At 47.6% G+C, this 17015-nt stretch overlaps 1 protein-coding gene across 1 annotated transcript in view; it reads right to left on the bottom strand.

Annotated features, from left to right (window-relative positions):
* The window catches only part of ACBD6 (acyl-CoA binding domain containing 6), a 156393-nt gene extending 151481 nt beyond the window's left edge, over nucleotides 1-4912 (bottom strand). The window contains exon 1 of the mRNA XM_056844532.1: nucleotides 4664-4912. Coding sequence (XP_056700510.1) covers nucleotides 4664-4912 — 249 coding nt within the window. The remainder of the gene's footprint in view (nucleotides 1-4663) is intronic.
* Between the last annotated feature and the right edge of the window lie 12103 nt (nucleotides 4913-17015).

The following is a 17015-nucleotide window of genomic DNA, read 5'->3' as shown; positions in this document are numbered from 1 at the left end:
TCTTCATATCAGCGCCATCGAAACTGATAATGCTCAGGGCTCAAAAATAGCAGCATGTCACTCATTCGTATGTCCCATACCTACCATCATATTTTTAGTATAATTGGCTTTGCACATTCACTTTGAGTTTTCCCATTCCTAATGTAGAGAGTTTCCTGAAGAAAGGAGAACATGTGAAGCAGGATATATTACTTTTTACCACTGGGCTTTAGAATCATTGTACTACCAAAGCACAGTCTATTTTCTATACTGAGTCCACATTTTTATCCAAGGCTCTATTGCTGTTGTGAAAATCTGTGATTTCCTAGCACTCAAACCACAAACTTTTGTGCCTTCTAAAATGTTCCCTGAGATATTCTGCCACAATTGCTGCATGGAATACAGCAGTATAAATGGCATGAATGCCTGCTGGCACATTTTTGCTTAATAATTACCCAACACCACCCTGCTTTTCTGAACTTTTTAAATTGTTGCTTTTTTATACTTTTTAGAGACTGTGCACTCCCTCTCATACACAACCAGTGAAGGCAGCATTTGTACTTATTGTGCAGATAGCATCAAAACGACTTCTCTCACTCCCCTCAAGCAGTACCTTTAAATTTTGACAACCTTTTAGAAAAGATTCTTTTAGTTTTCGATTTCCCCATAGCAGCAATGAGCTGTGCATCTGTCTAAAATTGGGAGACAAGAAATACAGCTAATTATCCCTCTTACTCACCTCCTTTATTCTGTATTGGTGAGATACCACCCTATAATCTCTGATGAGAAGAACCATGCAAGAGCTACAGTGAGGTTTGGCATTGACCAAGTGTGCAGAAAAAGCCAGAAACACCAGCTGAAGTTTTCAAGCATACCTAGCACTTTTCTCTCACCAGCCAACTCTTAAATTATGGCTTGCTTATGAAACAGATGAGAGAGTGTCTGTGTAATCGAGACTATATACTGTGGCTATAATGTGAAAGTGTCACACTCCACATGGGTTACCTGTTTTACATGCCAAGCCTCTACATCAGCATCATCCAAAGCTAGCAGAATTGATATGAAAACTTTCGATGCAACCGGGACTGTTTACATGCTTTTATAAATGTATACTGATTAGTTTATTATGTAGCATGAGGCTGTATATTCATGCAATGCTTAAATTTTTTGATAAATGAATTCCACTAATCCATTCGTAGTCATGCTCTTCCAGAGGTTTCTGTAAGATTATTTTGGGCAATTTTGCAGTTCTCAAAACTGTGATTTTTTGTCTGCAGAGATAACATGCCTCTTCTTCACAGCAAAAATGTTACAAAATAAACATACAAAGTTGAGAAAAAGACCTTGATCCCATTGTTCCTTTGCCAGTCCATGTACACAGAAGCAACCCCTGACCTAAGTGCTAAATTTCAAGAAGTTCAATGAACAGAAGATTGTTTAGAGTGGAACAGATCTGCACAAGGAGCTAAGTGTGAGGAGGGGTGGCCAACAGTAAAAATGAAAGTGAACCCTTTTGAGCAGAATACCCCACAGGTCTTGAGATCTTTGTATAGCCTGAGAAAATCAATAATGACAGTAGGCCATAAAATAGACCCTGTGTGGGAATATTCTCCACTGGGTTTATTTCCCACTCCTGCACATGAAGCCAGCTGGATGACCTTGGGCTAGTCACAGCTCTCTTAGAATTCTCTCAGCTCCACCAACCTCACAAGGTGTCTGTTGTGTGGAGGAGAAGGTGACTATAAGTAGGTTTGATTCTCCTTAAGTTAGAGAAAGTCAACATATAAAAACCAACTCTTCTTGTTGTAAACATTAAGATTATATCAGCAAGAATGAGTCTATGTACGTAGAAAACCATGATTTACCGTATTTTTTCGCTCCATAAGACGCACTTTTTTCCTCCTCAAAAGTGAGGGGAAATGTCCGTGCGTCTTATGGAGCGAATGCCAGCTGGGTTCGTGCGCGTCGGGACGGCGCGAGCCAGCGTTCCCCGCCCCGACGGCCAGCTGGGAGGCGGGCGGGGCCGCACAGAGCGAGCCAGCACACGTGCCCAGCCGGCTCTGTGTGGCCCCGCCTGCCTCCCAGCTGGCCGTCGGGGCGGGGAACTCCAGCTCCCGCCATCCCGACATGCATGCGCCCAGCTGGCTCTGTGCGCCCCGCATGTCTCCCAGCTGGCCGCCGGGGCGAGGAACGCCAGCTCGCGCCATCCCAACACGCACGCGCCCAGCCGGCATTCGCTCCATAAGACAAGTTTTTAAAGAAGGAAAACAAGATTTTTTCTTGTTTTCCTCCTCTAAAAACTAGGTGCATCTTATGGAAAGGTGCTTCCTATGGAGTGAAAAATAGGGTAAATCAGGTCTTACTGACTAGTGATTTAAATGAAATCCGGGATGAGCCCCGTGGGGCAGAGTGATAAGCTGCAGTACTGCAGTCCAAGCTCTGATCACGACCTGAGTTAAATCCCAGAGGATGTTGGTTTCAGGTAGCCGGCTCAAGGTTGACTCAGCCTTCCATCCTTCCGAGGTCGGTAAAATGAGTACCTAGCTTGCTGGGGGTAAAGCAGAGGTGGGGAACCTTTTTCCCGCCAAGGGCCATTTGGATATTTATAACATCATTCGCGGGCCATACAGAATTATCAACTTAAAAATTAGCCAACCAAACTCCAAGCAGGCAGCTGTCCCAGATGACCCCCCCCCCGGCATGGGCAAGCAGGCAGGCATCCAACCGGTGGCGCACTTGCCCACCTGGTGGCACAGGATGGTCTGTTGCACCAGCCAGGCATAGCTGTTCAGCCACACACAGGAGTTGCTCCTGCTCAGCATGGTCGGGGCCAGATTCTACAGCCGGCTCCTGCTACCTCCGCCTGCAGGGGTGAAATGAGGACACACTGGCTAAGAACTCCCCCCCCCCCGCGCGCGCATTCTGGATCTGCCCCCTTTAACCCCTCTCCATTGTCGCCACTTCCACCCCCAGCCCTCTTGTAGTACAGAGGGAATAAGTTTCGCCACGGCCCGGGTGGGAAAGGGTTAATATAGTTTCTTGGGCGGTCCTAGCAGCTCCATAGCTAACGACTCTTCTGCAAGGGGGAAAAAGGTTCCTTTTCTCGGCAAAACAAACTCACATCCGCCTTGGATAGAGGCTATTCCTGTCCGCGGGAGGGGGTGGATCGCCAGTCTTAGATCCTTCTGAGCTAAAGATCTGCCAGGACCCACAAAGGGCTAGACCAAGTGATTTCGAGGGCCTAAACGGCCCCCGGGCCTCACATTCCCCACCCCTGGGGTAAAGGGAAGATGACTGGGGAAGGAACTGGCAAACCACCCCATAAACAAAGTCTGCCTAGTAAACGTCAGGATGTGATGTCACCCTATGGGTCAGGAATGACCCGGTGCTTGCACCGGGGACCTTTACCTTTTTAAATGAAATCCACCCTGGTAACCAGCACACTTTCTTACTGCTTTACCCTCCTTCCCACCACTGCCTCCAGTATCAAACTTTAGACTTCAGGGGAATTAGCCTTATTAGCGCATGGCACCAAAAAACCAACAGCACAGCAGCGCCCTAAAGACTTGCACAATTTTATTCCAGCTGCAGCATAAAGTTTTGTGGATTAGAGCCTACTTCATCAGATGCAAGTGATGCCCCACCAAGGTAGTTGATATGGTGGGCTCCAATTCATGAAAGGGTAGAATCAAAGCTTTCAGGGCACACACACACACCATGTGCTTCTGACCAGTGGGCTTTGTCTCAGTGATAAAGGCAGACTATAAAATATTAAATGATGATGATGACAACCTCTCCTACACTGTTGATTTAAATTTTGTAAGCTCCTCAGGGCAGAGGCCACCCTTGTTGTTTGCAACTCCAGAAAGCACCACCCCTGAACATCAATGGTATCGTACTATCAGCAGCAGCATAAGCAAAGTGGCTTATGGCACTGATGAAAGATAAAAGTAGGGGGAGGGTTGCAGGAGCCAGAGAAGAGGAAGGTGCAGTGGGATTGCAGGGGGCAACTAATGTTGTATTCTGAAAAGGAATCTCCCTCTCTCTTGGATGGTGGTGGAAAGTGCTGTCAAGTCACAGCTGATTTATGATGACCCCATAGGGTTTTCAAGGCAAGAGACTTTCAGAGGTGGTTTGCCATTGCCTGCCCCCGTGTGGGCTGAGAGAACCGAGACTGGTCCAAGGTCACCCATATACCATGTGGAGCAGTGGTGGATCAAACCTGGTTCTCCAGACATTAGGAATAATTTTCTAACAGTTAGAGCAGTTCCTCGGTGGAACAGGCTTCCTTGGGAGGTGGTGAGCTGGAGGTTTTTAAGAAGAGGGTAGATGGCCATCTGTCAGCAAGGCTGGTTCTATAACCTTAAGCAGGCGATGAGAGGGAACGCATCTTGGTCATCTTCTGGACATGTAGTGGGGGTAGTTGTGAATTTCCTGCACTGTGCAGGGGGTTGGACTAGATGACCCTGGAGGTCCCTTCCAACTCTATGATTAGAGTCCACCGCTCCTAACCACCATACCACGCGGCCTCTCTCTCTCTCTCGGATAACAAAACCAAGCCTGCCAACAGGTACTCCGCCCTGCCATTCACGGGGTGACACCACAGCTAGCAGAGAACGAGCAGGAGCCGCGGAACCTCCAGCCCCCAGCGCTGTCCACCGGGCCGCTTTCCCGGGCTCCTCACCTGCTTGTACCGCGCGTACAGGTAGAGCAGCTGCTCCTTGGGGGCCACCGCAGTCAAGGCCGGCACCCGCTGCGCCGCTCGCTCGAACTGCTCGGGCAGGCCCGGCAGGAGCCGCGGCGACGAGCGGCCCTCCGAGTCGGAGCCGGGAGAGTCCCCCAGCGCGGCCGCGGCGGCTCCGTCTTCGTCCCCGGAGCTGGGCTCGGCCCCTCCACTGTCCCCGGCACCTATCGCGGGGAGCGAGGAAGCCATGGCCGACCCTCAGGCGCGGCCTCCCGCCTTCCTCCCCTCCCTCATCGCCGCCGCCGCCTCAGCTGGAGACGGTTGAGTCGCAGGAAAACCGCGCGCGCCCAACGCCGAGGCCACGTCCCCTCGGTCCCACGCGGGCCCACGGCGCATGCGTGCGGGAGGGGGGGAAGGGACAGGAGCACGCAGGGCAACTTCCGCTGTTCCGTTCACCCTCTCTCGTATGGCGCCGCTCTACCCCGTGGCGTCTCGGTGGTGAAAGGCAGTTCCGTCCATTTGTACACCACCATGGCGGGAAAACGAGTACACCGGAAGTTCGAAGCGGGGAGGGGAGGGATTGGAGCGTTTCCCCTCCCGCTCTTGTTAGCGCTTCAGAGTTAAAGGAGGCGTTGCCATGGAAGGGTTGCCAACCTCCAGGTAGTAGCTGGAGATCTCCCGCTATTACAACTGATCTCTGGCCAATAGAGATCAGTTAGAATCATAGAGTTGGAAGGGACCACCAGGGTCATCTAGTCCAACCCCCTGTTCATTGCAGGTAATTCACAACTACCTTCCCCCCCCCTACATAGAATCATAGAGTTGGAAGGGACCACCAGGGTCATCTAGTCCAACCCCCTGTTCATTGCAGGTAATTCACAACTACCTTCCCCCCCCCTACATAGAATCATAGAGTTGGAAGGGACCACCAGGGTCATCTAGTCCAACCCCCTGCTCATTGCAGGAAACTTACAACTATCTCCCCCCCCCCACATAGAATCATAGAGTTGGAAGGGACCACCAGGGTCATCTAGTCCAACCCCCTGTTCATTGCAGGTAATTCACAACTACCTCCCCCCCCTACATAGAATCATAGAGTTGGAAGGGACCACCAGGGTCATCTAGTCCAACCCCCTGTTCATTGCAGGTAATTCACAACTACCTCCCCCCCCTACATAGAATCATAGAGTTGGAAGGGACCACCAGGGTCATCTAGTCCAACCCCCTGCTCATTGCAGGAAACTTACAACTATCTCCCCCCCCCCACATAGAATCATAGAGTTGGAAGGGACCACCAGTTCTCCAGTTCACCTGGAGAAAATGGCTGCTTTGGCAATTGGACTCTATGGCATTGAAGCTCCTCCCCAAGCCCTCCCCTTGTCAGGCTCCGCCCCCCAAACCTACCGCTGGTGGCGAAGAGGGATCTGGCATAGAGATAGTAACAGCTCTTCCAGGACTGAATGGAGAACCGCAGGTGGCTCTATAGATGGATAAGAGGGACCGTCACTCTATCTTTTCATGATAGATCACGATGGGTATCCGTGTTAGTCTGTCACTACCAGTAGAAAAGAGCAAGGGTCCATTTGTAGTAGCACCTTAAAGACTATCATAATTTCTGGCAGGGATATGAGCTTTCGTGAGCCACAGCTCACTTCTTCAGATACAGCTACAATGTGAGTCCATCTATCCTTAAGTAGACACACAGTGGCAATGTAAATATCAAAAGCAAGTAAATGACATTAGCACGCGTGTTGCTGTCTCTGTGATGAAAGCCCTGGTTGCTGTGGATTGAGAGAAATGCATTGTGTTTCTGTGGCGAAAGGTAATGTAGGGTGCAGAGGCGATTCCCACTGCAGTAACATAGGAGGACTAACTTGATGGCGTTGTTAGTTTTGTTTGCCACCCTGTTTCCAAGTGAACACAGCAGAGACTAGCACGGTTTATAAAAGTGCTATTTATTATACAGTGAATCAAAGTGCTTTGCCAGTATCCTTCTCCATACACCCCACACCTTTGTACAGGTATCATACAGTTATATACAATACTGACCCAGTCTATCAGCCAATCCACTGATAGCTGCCCAACTCCCAAGTAAAACCTGTTCAGTCCAGTTTTCTTGCAGAGTCATGATGAGCTGGCATTAGTCATCACTTAGTCATGTGATCCCAGCTGTCACTTAGCTGTCATCTGGATCACCACAATCTGCTTACTGTTACTAGTCTAATATGCCAACACTCCTCCTAGACTAGAATAGTAAGCCCCAAAGATTGTCTGCATTTTACAAACTTTTCAGCATTTAAACACTTTGTAAAAACATCAGCAATATTGTCACAAGATGCACAATGCATTAATTCCATAATCCCATTGTTTACCTCCTCTCTGACATTCTGGTACCTAATGTTAATGTGCTTACTCCTTGTTCTCACACCTTGATCCCCTGCTAACTTCTGTGCTGCAGTACTGTCACAGTAAACCCTCACAGGTGAATCCCATCTTACATGCAAGTCTGTTAGTAGTTGCTGCAACCATTCTATCTGTTGGTTCTTGTAGGTTATCCGGGCTGTGTGACCGTGGTCTTGGTATTTTCTTTCCTGACGTTTCGCCAGCAGCTGTGGCAGGCATCTTCAGAGGAGTAACACTGAAGGACAGTGTCTCTCAGTGTCAAGTGTGTAGGAAGAGTAATATATAGTCAGAAAGGGGTTGGGTTTGAGCTGAATCATTGTCCTGCAAAAAGTATCAAAGGTAATGTGCTAATCATTGTCCTGTAAGTATCAAGATAATGTGCTAATGAGGGTGTGGTATGTTAATATGGAACCATTGTTTGTGTCAGTCCATGTTCAGCCACTGCTGATTTCTCAGGTTGGCAGTGGCTGAACATGGCAGTGGCTGAACATGGACTGACACAAACAGGACACAGGGTCTTATTCCAAGACACTGAAAGACTGGACAATTCTACCAACTATTTTGTCAGATTGCACAGAGAAGCCATTGAAATTCATAAACATCAGCGCAACTTTAACAGAAATGAAGAGAGTTTAAGAATGATTAAGGCTTGGCTTCCTGTCCTTTTCTATGGGAAAGACCATAGAGATTGGGGAAATTCCTAGAGCACCATGGGCACAGTGACTAGAAGTGCTGTTGCTCCCTTTGCAACATCATCCGTCCCACAGGGTTTTCTCCTGCACAAACAGGGTAAAGCCAGCAGGGGGTCACCTGCCACAGTGGACATCCTGATAAACCGATAATGTGTGTGTGTAAAGTGTCGTATAATAGTGTTATAATAATAGCAAGAGGGATTATTTACCTCCCTCCATAAAGAGCTTCACCTGCCCATTTTCAGGCATGAAACCGCTATTAAAGAGGCGGCACTTTCCCCTCTCCTCCAGGTTGTTGGTAACCCTGTTTGGTACATCCTGCAGTACCTTGCTTTTCCCCCAGTTGATTCTCAGCAGTGCTTCTGAGGAATGAGTGGTTTACAGCTCATGGACTAATTCCAGTAGCCTCCTTAGTATGCTGGAACAAAGGGCCCTGCGGCACCCTCAGAATTAATCTTTATTGCAGCATGAGTTTTCCCAGGCAACAACTAACCATGTGTAGGTAATATATACATGTCATTTCAGGTACAGTGGGAGATAAATCAAGTGAACAAGGCAGGCAAGAACCAAAGATAAGGGGGGATAGAGCAGCCTAGTTACTGGAATACAAATGCAGTGCAGATGTTAAACGTTTGCTTGAACATTAAGGCCAAATGATAACTGAAGTCAAAGCAATGCAAGAACAATTAGGAAGCAATTACCATGACAGGATGATTCATCATTCTTCTTTAAGCCTTGAAAACACAGTCAGATCTGAGCCCTAGTTCTGAAGTCTTTCTGCTTTAGCAGACAAAGATCAGCCAGAGTGCCCAAAGAGACCAACAATGCAAACCAGTGCAAGGTTACTAGATAAGATAAGAGGAAAGGTTGAAGGAGCTGGGTATGTTTAGCCTGAAGAGGAGAAGACTGAGAGGGGATATGATGGCCATCTTCAAGTACTTGAAGGGCTGTCATATAGAGGATGGTGCCGAGTTGTTTTCTGTTGCCCTAGAAGGTCGGACCAAAACCAATGGGTTGAAATTAAATCAAAAGAGTTTCCATCTAGACATTAGGAAAAAAATTTCTAACAGTTAGAGCGGTTCCTCAATGGAACAGGCTTCCTCGGGAGGTGGCCCCATAACTCGGGACCCCCTGACCCAATCTTTACAAAACTTGGGGGTTCTTGCAAGAAGGGTCCCCTCAAGCTACACTGAAAGTGTGGGACCTCTACCTCCAAAAATGTCCCCCCCCCGGAGCTGTGGAAAGCCACGAATGTTTTTGTAATGGCTTTATTGCAATGGGCAGATGGGGGGACCCCTTCCGGGCCCCATATCTCGGGGGTCCCTGACCCAATCTTCACAAAACTTGGGGGTTCTAGCAAGAAGGGTCCCCTCAAGCTACACTGAAAGTTTGGGACCTCTACCTCCAAAAATGGGGAGTTCGGACTTCGGCATTTCCCGAATCAAAACGGGCCAAATTTTGCCGAATCTGAATTTTACTGAATTTTTTTTTCAACAGCCCTAGAAGCATCTGAAATATGTTTAGTTGGGTGAAGCCTTGATAGGGCTCAAGGACCTGAAACAAATGCAGTGCTTCTATCGCCCCCGAGAACAATGGAAGGTGACTTTGTGAGAGTGGTTTGGAAGCTGGCTTGGTGTAGGGTTGCAGCAATACGTTGTCTCTTCCCACACCCAGGATACAGTAAGAAGGCCAAGAATCATTGGGACTTCACCTCAGCCTGTTTTCAATGCCCAGTAATAGCCATGAACAGAACTACATGGCTAGAACATGTGCAGAGTGCATTTCTGTTGAGAGGAGGAGGTTTGTATACAGTATTTATTTATTTTTTATTTATATCCTGCCCTTCATCCCCAGCCAAAGGCCAGGGTGGCTAACATCAGTATTTAACAAATTGTGAAATACAGTTATTTCCAGTCCTAAACTTCCTGATCTAACACATAGTTAAGAACCTCAGCAGAATTGCCACCACCCCATTTGTTCATGAGGAAGCTTCAATTATTATTATTTTTACAAGAAAATAATTCCAACACTATCTCAGTTTATACTGATAGCATGAGGGGTAATATTGGACAGGGTGGGAAAAAGTATAGGATGAAAAATGGCAGGCACGGAACAGTTCAAAAGCCAGAATTGTGAGAGTGAAAGGAATAGATATTTACAGATGGAGTCAATCTTATAGCTTGGTTCTAGCCAAAGAGACAAGGAGAAGCAGTAAACAAGCACACATCTCAGAGCTCTTCAGTCTCTGGCAAAGCTGTTGGAAATCCAGGGGCTTCTCCTTTTTGATGGGGTAGAAAGAACCCTTTAGCCAATTAGGATTCAAGACTTGCCAACTAACCTCTCATAGAAAAACTAGGCAAATCCGATTTTGAAACCTTCAAAGAACCTTAAAATCAAGTGTCTGTGGAATATGGAGACTTTACTTTGAGGAAAGCAGGACATATACCACATCGCTTAGAAATCTTCTCACAGGAAGAAGGACATTTCTCTGAAGCATTTTCCACATTCTCGTGATGTGAGCATAACACGATCAGGATACTTCTGCCGGTATTGACAAACACAAAAGAGATTTCACATTCATATATCAGCAAGCAGGCAGTTTGAACTAGAACAGGGGAGGTCTTTAGACAACAAAAAAGACAAGAGAGATTTAGCTGACCATACAGACCAGTATAGTCCTGTCACTACTGCCTGCACCACTGAGGAACGATAACCAATTCCCAAGCATCTGACATGAACACACATGAAGCAATTTTATCCAGAGTAGGACTCTTGGTCTATCAAGGTCGGCATTGTCTACTCCAACTGGCAGCAGCTCTCCAGGGTCTCAGGCAGAGGTCTTTCACATCATCCCCTACCCGATCCTTAACTGGAGATGCTGAGGACTGAACCTCGGACCGTCTGCATTGAAAACAGATGTTCTACCACTAGGGTTGCCAACCTAGGTATCCAGACCAGGAATCAGTATGCTGTAGAGATTATGCAACTAGCCCATTTAGGCAGAAGGACTAGCACCTACCCTATGGGAGACTATACCAAATAAATGCTGCATGGCATAGATGACATACTAGAAATGACCATATGTATCTGAAGGGGAACTGATGAAGACATAAGAACAGAAACGGCCATCTTCCTCTTCAACCTGACATTTGTTGATTAATCAAGGAATTTCATTCCTGTAACAAGACAAGATTGTATTATTAGAAAGTTGGATTGAACATATATGGACTTGCCTCTATGTATACTCACCTTTGTAAACATGTTTTTGCATGATACTCTAGGACAGGGGTGGGGAACCTTTTTCCTGCCAAGGGCCATTTGCACATTTATGACATCATTCAGGGGCCATACCAGGTGTAGATCTCCCGGTGGGGGGGAAGAGGCTAGGGTTGCCAGGTCTCCAGCCACCACCTGGAGGTTGGCAACCCAGGGGAGGCCACACAGAGAAGGCCTGCAGGGTGCCCCCACTCCCCCCTCCCAGGCGGAAGGGCAGCTAGCAGTGGGCCCGAGAAAACGAGGTGCCAGGGGGCCGAGGCCCACAGTCGATCGGCAAGGGAGGAAGGAAAACAGAGAAAGAGGAAAAGGGAGGGAAGGAGAAATGGAGAGAAAGGGAGAAAGAAAGAAAAGGACAGAGGGAGACAAAGAAAGAGGGAGAAAGAGAGGGGAGAAAGAGTGACAGAAAAAGGAAGAAAAGAGAGAAAAGCCTTCCCATACACACACACCCGCGCACGCTGGCCCCATGCGACCAGGCCCCAGCCTCCCCTGCCCAAACACACCCGGTGGCGCACAGAGCCCCACGCAACCGGGCCCCAGTCTCCATGCCCTCTCCTCCGCAGAGTCCACAAAAGGGCCCCCCTGAAGCCTGATCGGCTCCTGCATGCATGCTCTGCTGCCGGGAGCTGCCAGCCTCTTTCCCCCTCCCTCTCGCTGCTCAACAGCCGACAGTCGGCGAGAGGAGGTCCAAAGGGCACCGCAGCGCCGCTGTAAGCCGTGGTGCCAGGAACACCCTCTGGGAGGGCCACCCTGCGCCCCGCCTCTGCAGCGGGGCCCCGGAGCTCCCGAGGGCCACAAAAAATGTCCTCGGGGGCCGCATACGGCCCCCGGGCCTGAGGTTCCCCACCCCTGCTCTAGGATATGAATGTATTTTCCAGTGAATGTATGTTGACTATATGGAAGAATTGTATTTTGGATTATAGAATTGGCTTATTTATATAATTGAGTTTCTGTGTGATTTGGGTTGAACTGTAAGGTACACAGAAGTGTCTATTTTGATATAACCTCCAGGTGCTAGCTGGACATCTCCTGCTATTACAACTGATCTCCAGCTGATAGAGATCAGTTCCCCTGGAGAAAATGGCCACTTTGGCAATTGGAATCTATGGCATTGAAGTCCCTCCCCTCCACAAACCCCACCCTCCCCAGGCTCTGCCCCAAAAACCTCCCGCCGATGGCAAAGAAGGACCTGGCAACCCTATCTACCACTGAAAACAGATGCTGTACTGCTGAGCCTACAGTCCTAACCTTTAAGAGAAGAGGTCATATGGGAACAAAGCTTAAGTAAGCAATGGCAACAGCTCCAGGCTCAGTTCAACTTTGGGCATCATGATATTGCAAAGGGAACAGGAAGCACACATTTCTCCATTTCCTGTCTTCCTGTATCTTCCCCACCACCTCCACATACACAACAAGCACGTGCTGTCTGTACATCAACAGCTGTCTCTATTTTGATGGGTGAAGGAGTTTAAAAAAATTATTTCTGACATGTCCTTTTTAGGATGTGCAAGTTTCATCATTCTTCGCATCCCACTCCAAGGTCCTGGTATGTTTGGCTTTTCAGCACAGAAGCCAACAATGAAGGGGGGGGGAACTTAACCCTAAAAACTACAGAATTAAGTAAATTGTTTGGTTGGGATTTTGTGTCTAATTGTGTTTGACGTTCATATTTAATAGAAGTATAGAGGCCATAGTAGGGCTGTATACAAGTTGTTGGTTTTTGTCGGTAATAAATTTATTATATATAATTACAGAAGATCATTAACCCTTGGTATTAACTTTGGCCCTTATGCAGGTTTGTCCTTGACCCCAGGGTACTTAATTCTGTTTTTCCATCGCAGAATACATGATGCATAAGAAGCCCTCATTTGCCTGGCCAGGGACCAGGGTGCTATGCTGGATGGTGCCACTTGAGGACAGTCAAGGCTTTCCGTGTGCCGCCTCACTGTTAAGCTGTTTCAATAGATGACAGCTTGCTTTCAGAAACACGGTAACAGCTGAACGCCACCCGAACCTGGGACATCAGCAAATCAGGATTAGGGGGTCAGTAATGCCAGGAAGCTCCAGGAGTTAATGGCCTCAGAGTGCCAACTGTCACTCCGAAGGAGCTGTCCAAAGAGCAAGTAATTCACTACCTGGGGTCAAAAGCCAAGCTGCAGTCCACAGGAGGACACCAGACCGATTGCAAAGGAAGGTAAGAAGTCAAACAAACAAGGCTGGGCTGGGCTCAGCTTTAGCCTGGAAGCATTTTATGATCAGGTCAGGTCAGACATAGCCGGTGGGACTCGGAATCACACTGGATCCTGAAGCAACAGAGGCAACAGAAATATGCCTACAGGAAAGCGCCAGCAACTGATTATAAAAGAAGCAGAAAATATAAATGCATAAAGCAAGATGCATATGCAGGGTCAGCAGGTAAAGGTCTTGAAATCACGAGGCCATAAAAAGCTTGTGGAACTAGACACGAGAGAGGAATGGACCCAATAACTAAATGCAGCTACACGCTAGAGCAGTCTCCATCTGGTGCCCAAAGCGCAGTAAGTTTGGTGCAAGGTGAATTGCTTAGGGGAGGGTATTCCACACCTTGGGAGTTACCACTGACAAGGCCCTGCTTCTGATCCCAGCATGTTTTGCCTCAAATGACTAGGCAAGTACATAACAGGAGTCCGTGGTTCTTAAAGTATCGTAGTTAATAGCCATTTAGGGCTCTAAAGGAAATAATCAGCACTTTTTTAATGCAGAAATTCGCAGCAAATTTTTAGGCCCTATTTTGACAAAAAAGTCAAATTCCCCTGATTTTCTTAATGCTCTTTTTTTTTTTAACTGAATAACCACTCTCCTGTTACATTGGAGAAAGTGGCACAGTTTGTGAGACTTGGAGAAAATGGCCGCTTTGGCAATTGGACTCTATGGCATTGAAGTCCCTCCTCTCCCCAAACCCTGTCCTCCTCAGGCTCTGCCCCAAAAACCTCCTGCCAGTAGCAAAGAGGGTCCTGGCAACCCTAGAGCTGATTGACCCCAGTGGGGCTGGCCTGTAACGTCATAGGGGCCTCTCAACGTGGCTTGCTCCAGGGCCTTTTTTCTTTCCCAATCCACTCCCCTCCCCACTCCCAATCTGTTTAATGATGGTGTGTATATACACTAGGTTTGCCAGCTCCAGGCTAGAAAATACCTGGAGATTTTGGGGCAGAGCCCGAGGAAGGTGGCTTTTGGAGAGGGGAGGGACTTCAGTGCCATAGAGTCCAATTGCCAAAGCGGCCATTTTCTCCAGGGGAACTGATCTCTGTCGGCTGGAGATCAGTTGTAATAGCAGGAGATCTCCAGCCACCACCTGGAGGTTGGCAAACCTAGTATGCACCCAACCGCTGAGGTCACTATTTCACACATCGGACCAAAGTGGACTTCTGACCGCAAAAGCTTCTGCTGCAATCATTTGATAAGCCATAAAACTAACTCTTTCTTGTTCTAGATTTATGGTACACTGCAGGCCACCAAGGACACGAAGCAGCTGAGGTTAGGGGGAGAATTCCCAGTGGGGAAAGTGGAGGAAGAGAAGGCATTGGTGTTGCAGTGTGAAGAGGAGAGGGTCTCATTGGTAACAGAGAAGCTACAGTGATAGAGGAATTCCTGGTTGGGGTGGGGGATGAAGAGATTGGGAGGATGGAGCAGGAGAGGGTAGAAGAGAAGGAATGCCCCTCCCACAGCAGACTTATTAATCTTTCAAATGTCTTCTTTGACATTTTGATTGTTTCTTCTGTCACCTCAGGTCACAGCCAGAGGTGACATTGGAACATTTAAAAAAATTTTTTTTTTTAAAGTCAGTGACTTCTGAACTAACTGTTGATGAAGTGCTGTGCTCACATTTGGGCCGTGCCATGTCAGGCTGCAGGTAGAACGCTCCTCTATTCCCCACAAAAAAGTACACGGAAAAAATCCCATGTCAGAAGCTAGTGTAAAACCTCTAGGGCCAGCCCATCCATCACTTAGGGCTCCAGAGGTGGAGGGGTGCCAAAACCACATCCTTGCGCTGTGCGGCTGCTGCTGCCAAAGCAACTGTTTAAAAATCTGCACAGCCAGCCAGATCTCCAATAGCTAGTCAGAAACCCTGCTGGGCAAAGGCCCCACCTTTTCCCTTTCTACAAACACTTGCCAGGTGCCAAGAAAGGTGCATCACATTGAGGAACCCGATACTAGAGCCTAATGTTTCATCTACGGGTTGGTGCGTCTCTCATTCACCGAGACCTGCCTAATGGGATGTCTCTGGTCCATGGGAGGAACTGCATGGTTGGATATACCCTAACAACATTCTGTTGTCAAATCTCTTCTGTCAGGGCCTGCGATTACAGATGCAGGCCTGTGCTAAGTGCTTTAGGTTGTCAGTGGGTTTTCTGTCGAGCACTTAACTTGCTGCTGCAGACAACGGCACAAGCCAGCCTTTCTGTAGCTTTCGAGTGCTCGGCGACAAGATCAGCCTCCAGTGCAAATGGGATAGAGGCAATTTATGGCCTCCAGAGTCCTGGCTCAGCAAGCTCTCCCTATGAATATTAATGTCTATTTTGGGCTATGGGCATTTATTCATTGCTCTCATGGAGAAGTGATTGGATTATATTTGGGACTGGTTAGAGCCAAACATGATTTTCCGAGTCTGAGTCAGAAAATTGGTTCCCCGTTATAATGAGAAACGGAACGGAAGAACAAAATAGAAATTCTATTTGCTTCTCGTTTTTTACTGTGTGATGTTTTGGGGTCTAAATTCTCCTTGCAGTGGTAAATCCAAACCACTTCAAGCTGGCTGTCCCACTCTGGAAGTCGCCTGTCCCAAGGAAGTTTACAGACAAGACAGGATGTCTTCTTTTATCTCCAACATCTGGTAATCAGAGATATAATGCCTCTGAATATGGAATTTCCACCCTTACCTGAAGTCTTTAATCATTACTTATCAATCTGCCCCTCGTGCATTATGAATTATTCTAGGCACCATCACAGCATCAAGAAACCCATGAAATCCTTAAGTCAATTAAGTGAAGTGTGGGCAATATTTGTTTCTGTCCATCTGGACTGGGGTCGCTTATGCATGGGAGTTTTACTTGAGGTTCATTGCTTGCTGGACCCACACTTTCCTCTTGCAAATCTACGCACCAGCAGCCTCCAAGCTCAAATCAAGAAGCATTTGAGTCCCCACACCTTGAAACACTGGTTGTAGTGCTTGCTGTGAGAGAAAATTCCCCACTCCTGCGGAAACCCACGTGCCATGTCAAAAAGCATTTTAAAAACGAAAACAAAAATGGAGCTCTCTAATAAAAATGGGGGGAGGGGGAGAAACCCAAGCCTCATTTTTAAAATCCTTTCTTCTGCTCAGAAAGAACTCCCAAAAAGCAGGAAGCATTTGAATCCCCACCCTTTGACACACTGCTTTGTAATTGGCTGTAGAGCTTTCTGTGAGAGAAACGTCACTCCCCCAAGCTTCCATGTCCCGTGCTTTGCCTTATGCATGATGATTTCACCCGGGATGATCTCAGGGGAGATCGAAGACTTGGGTTATTTGGATCGTTTATGCATGGGTACTTCCACTCACATTCGCCCCCAGTCTGTCTCGGTTGTTCCTTGGAGTAATGCATGAGTTTTCCGCCCATTAGAGATGACCTTCAGCCAGACCTGAAGGAAATAGCTGACATTCTGCTGAGTTAAAAAGGACCAGCCCCTACCTTTCCCAAACCCCACTCAATGTTTCTTCAAAACTACTCACAGATTTTTTTTCAAATGAAGCTTCAAGTCTTATTTTTTATTTCAAGGAAAAGTTTAAATTTCAGCTGTGCTCCAGCATCAGCAACCAGGTTTTAGATTAGAGATTTAAAGGTTTTATTCCACGCCATGCAGCAAGACATTCTGGAAAGGTTTCCACTAGGGATGCCAGCCTTGAGGTGGGACCTGGGGGGTCCCCTGGAATTACAACTCATCTCCAGACTACAGAGATCAGTTCCCCT

The sequence above is a fragment of the Euleptes europaea genome, chromosome 2 (assembly GCF_029931775.1).
Source record: "Euleptes europaea isolate rEulEur1 chromosome 2, rEulEur1.hap1, whole genome shotgun sequence".
NCBI lineage: Eukaryota > Metazoa > Chordata > Lepidosauria > Squamata > Sphaerodactylidae > Euleptes > Euleptes europaea.
Note: the sequence above shows the minus strand (reverse complement) of the source record. Positions and strands in the feature narration are given on the sequence as shown.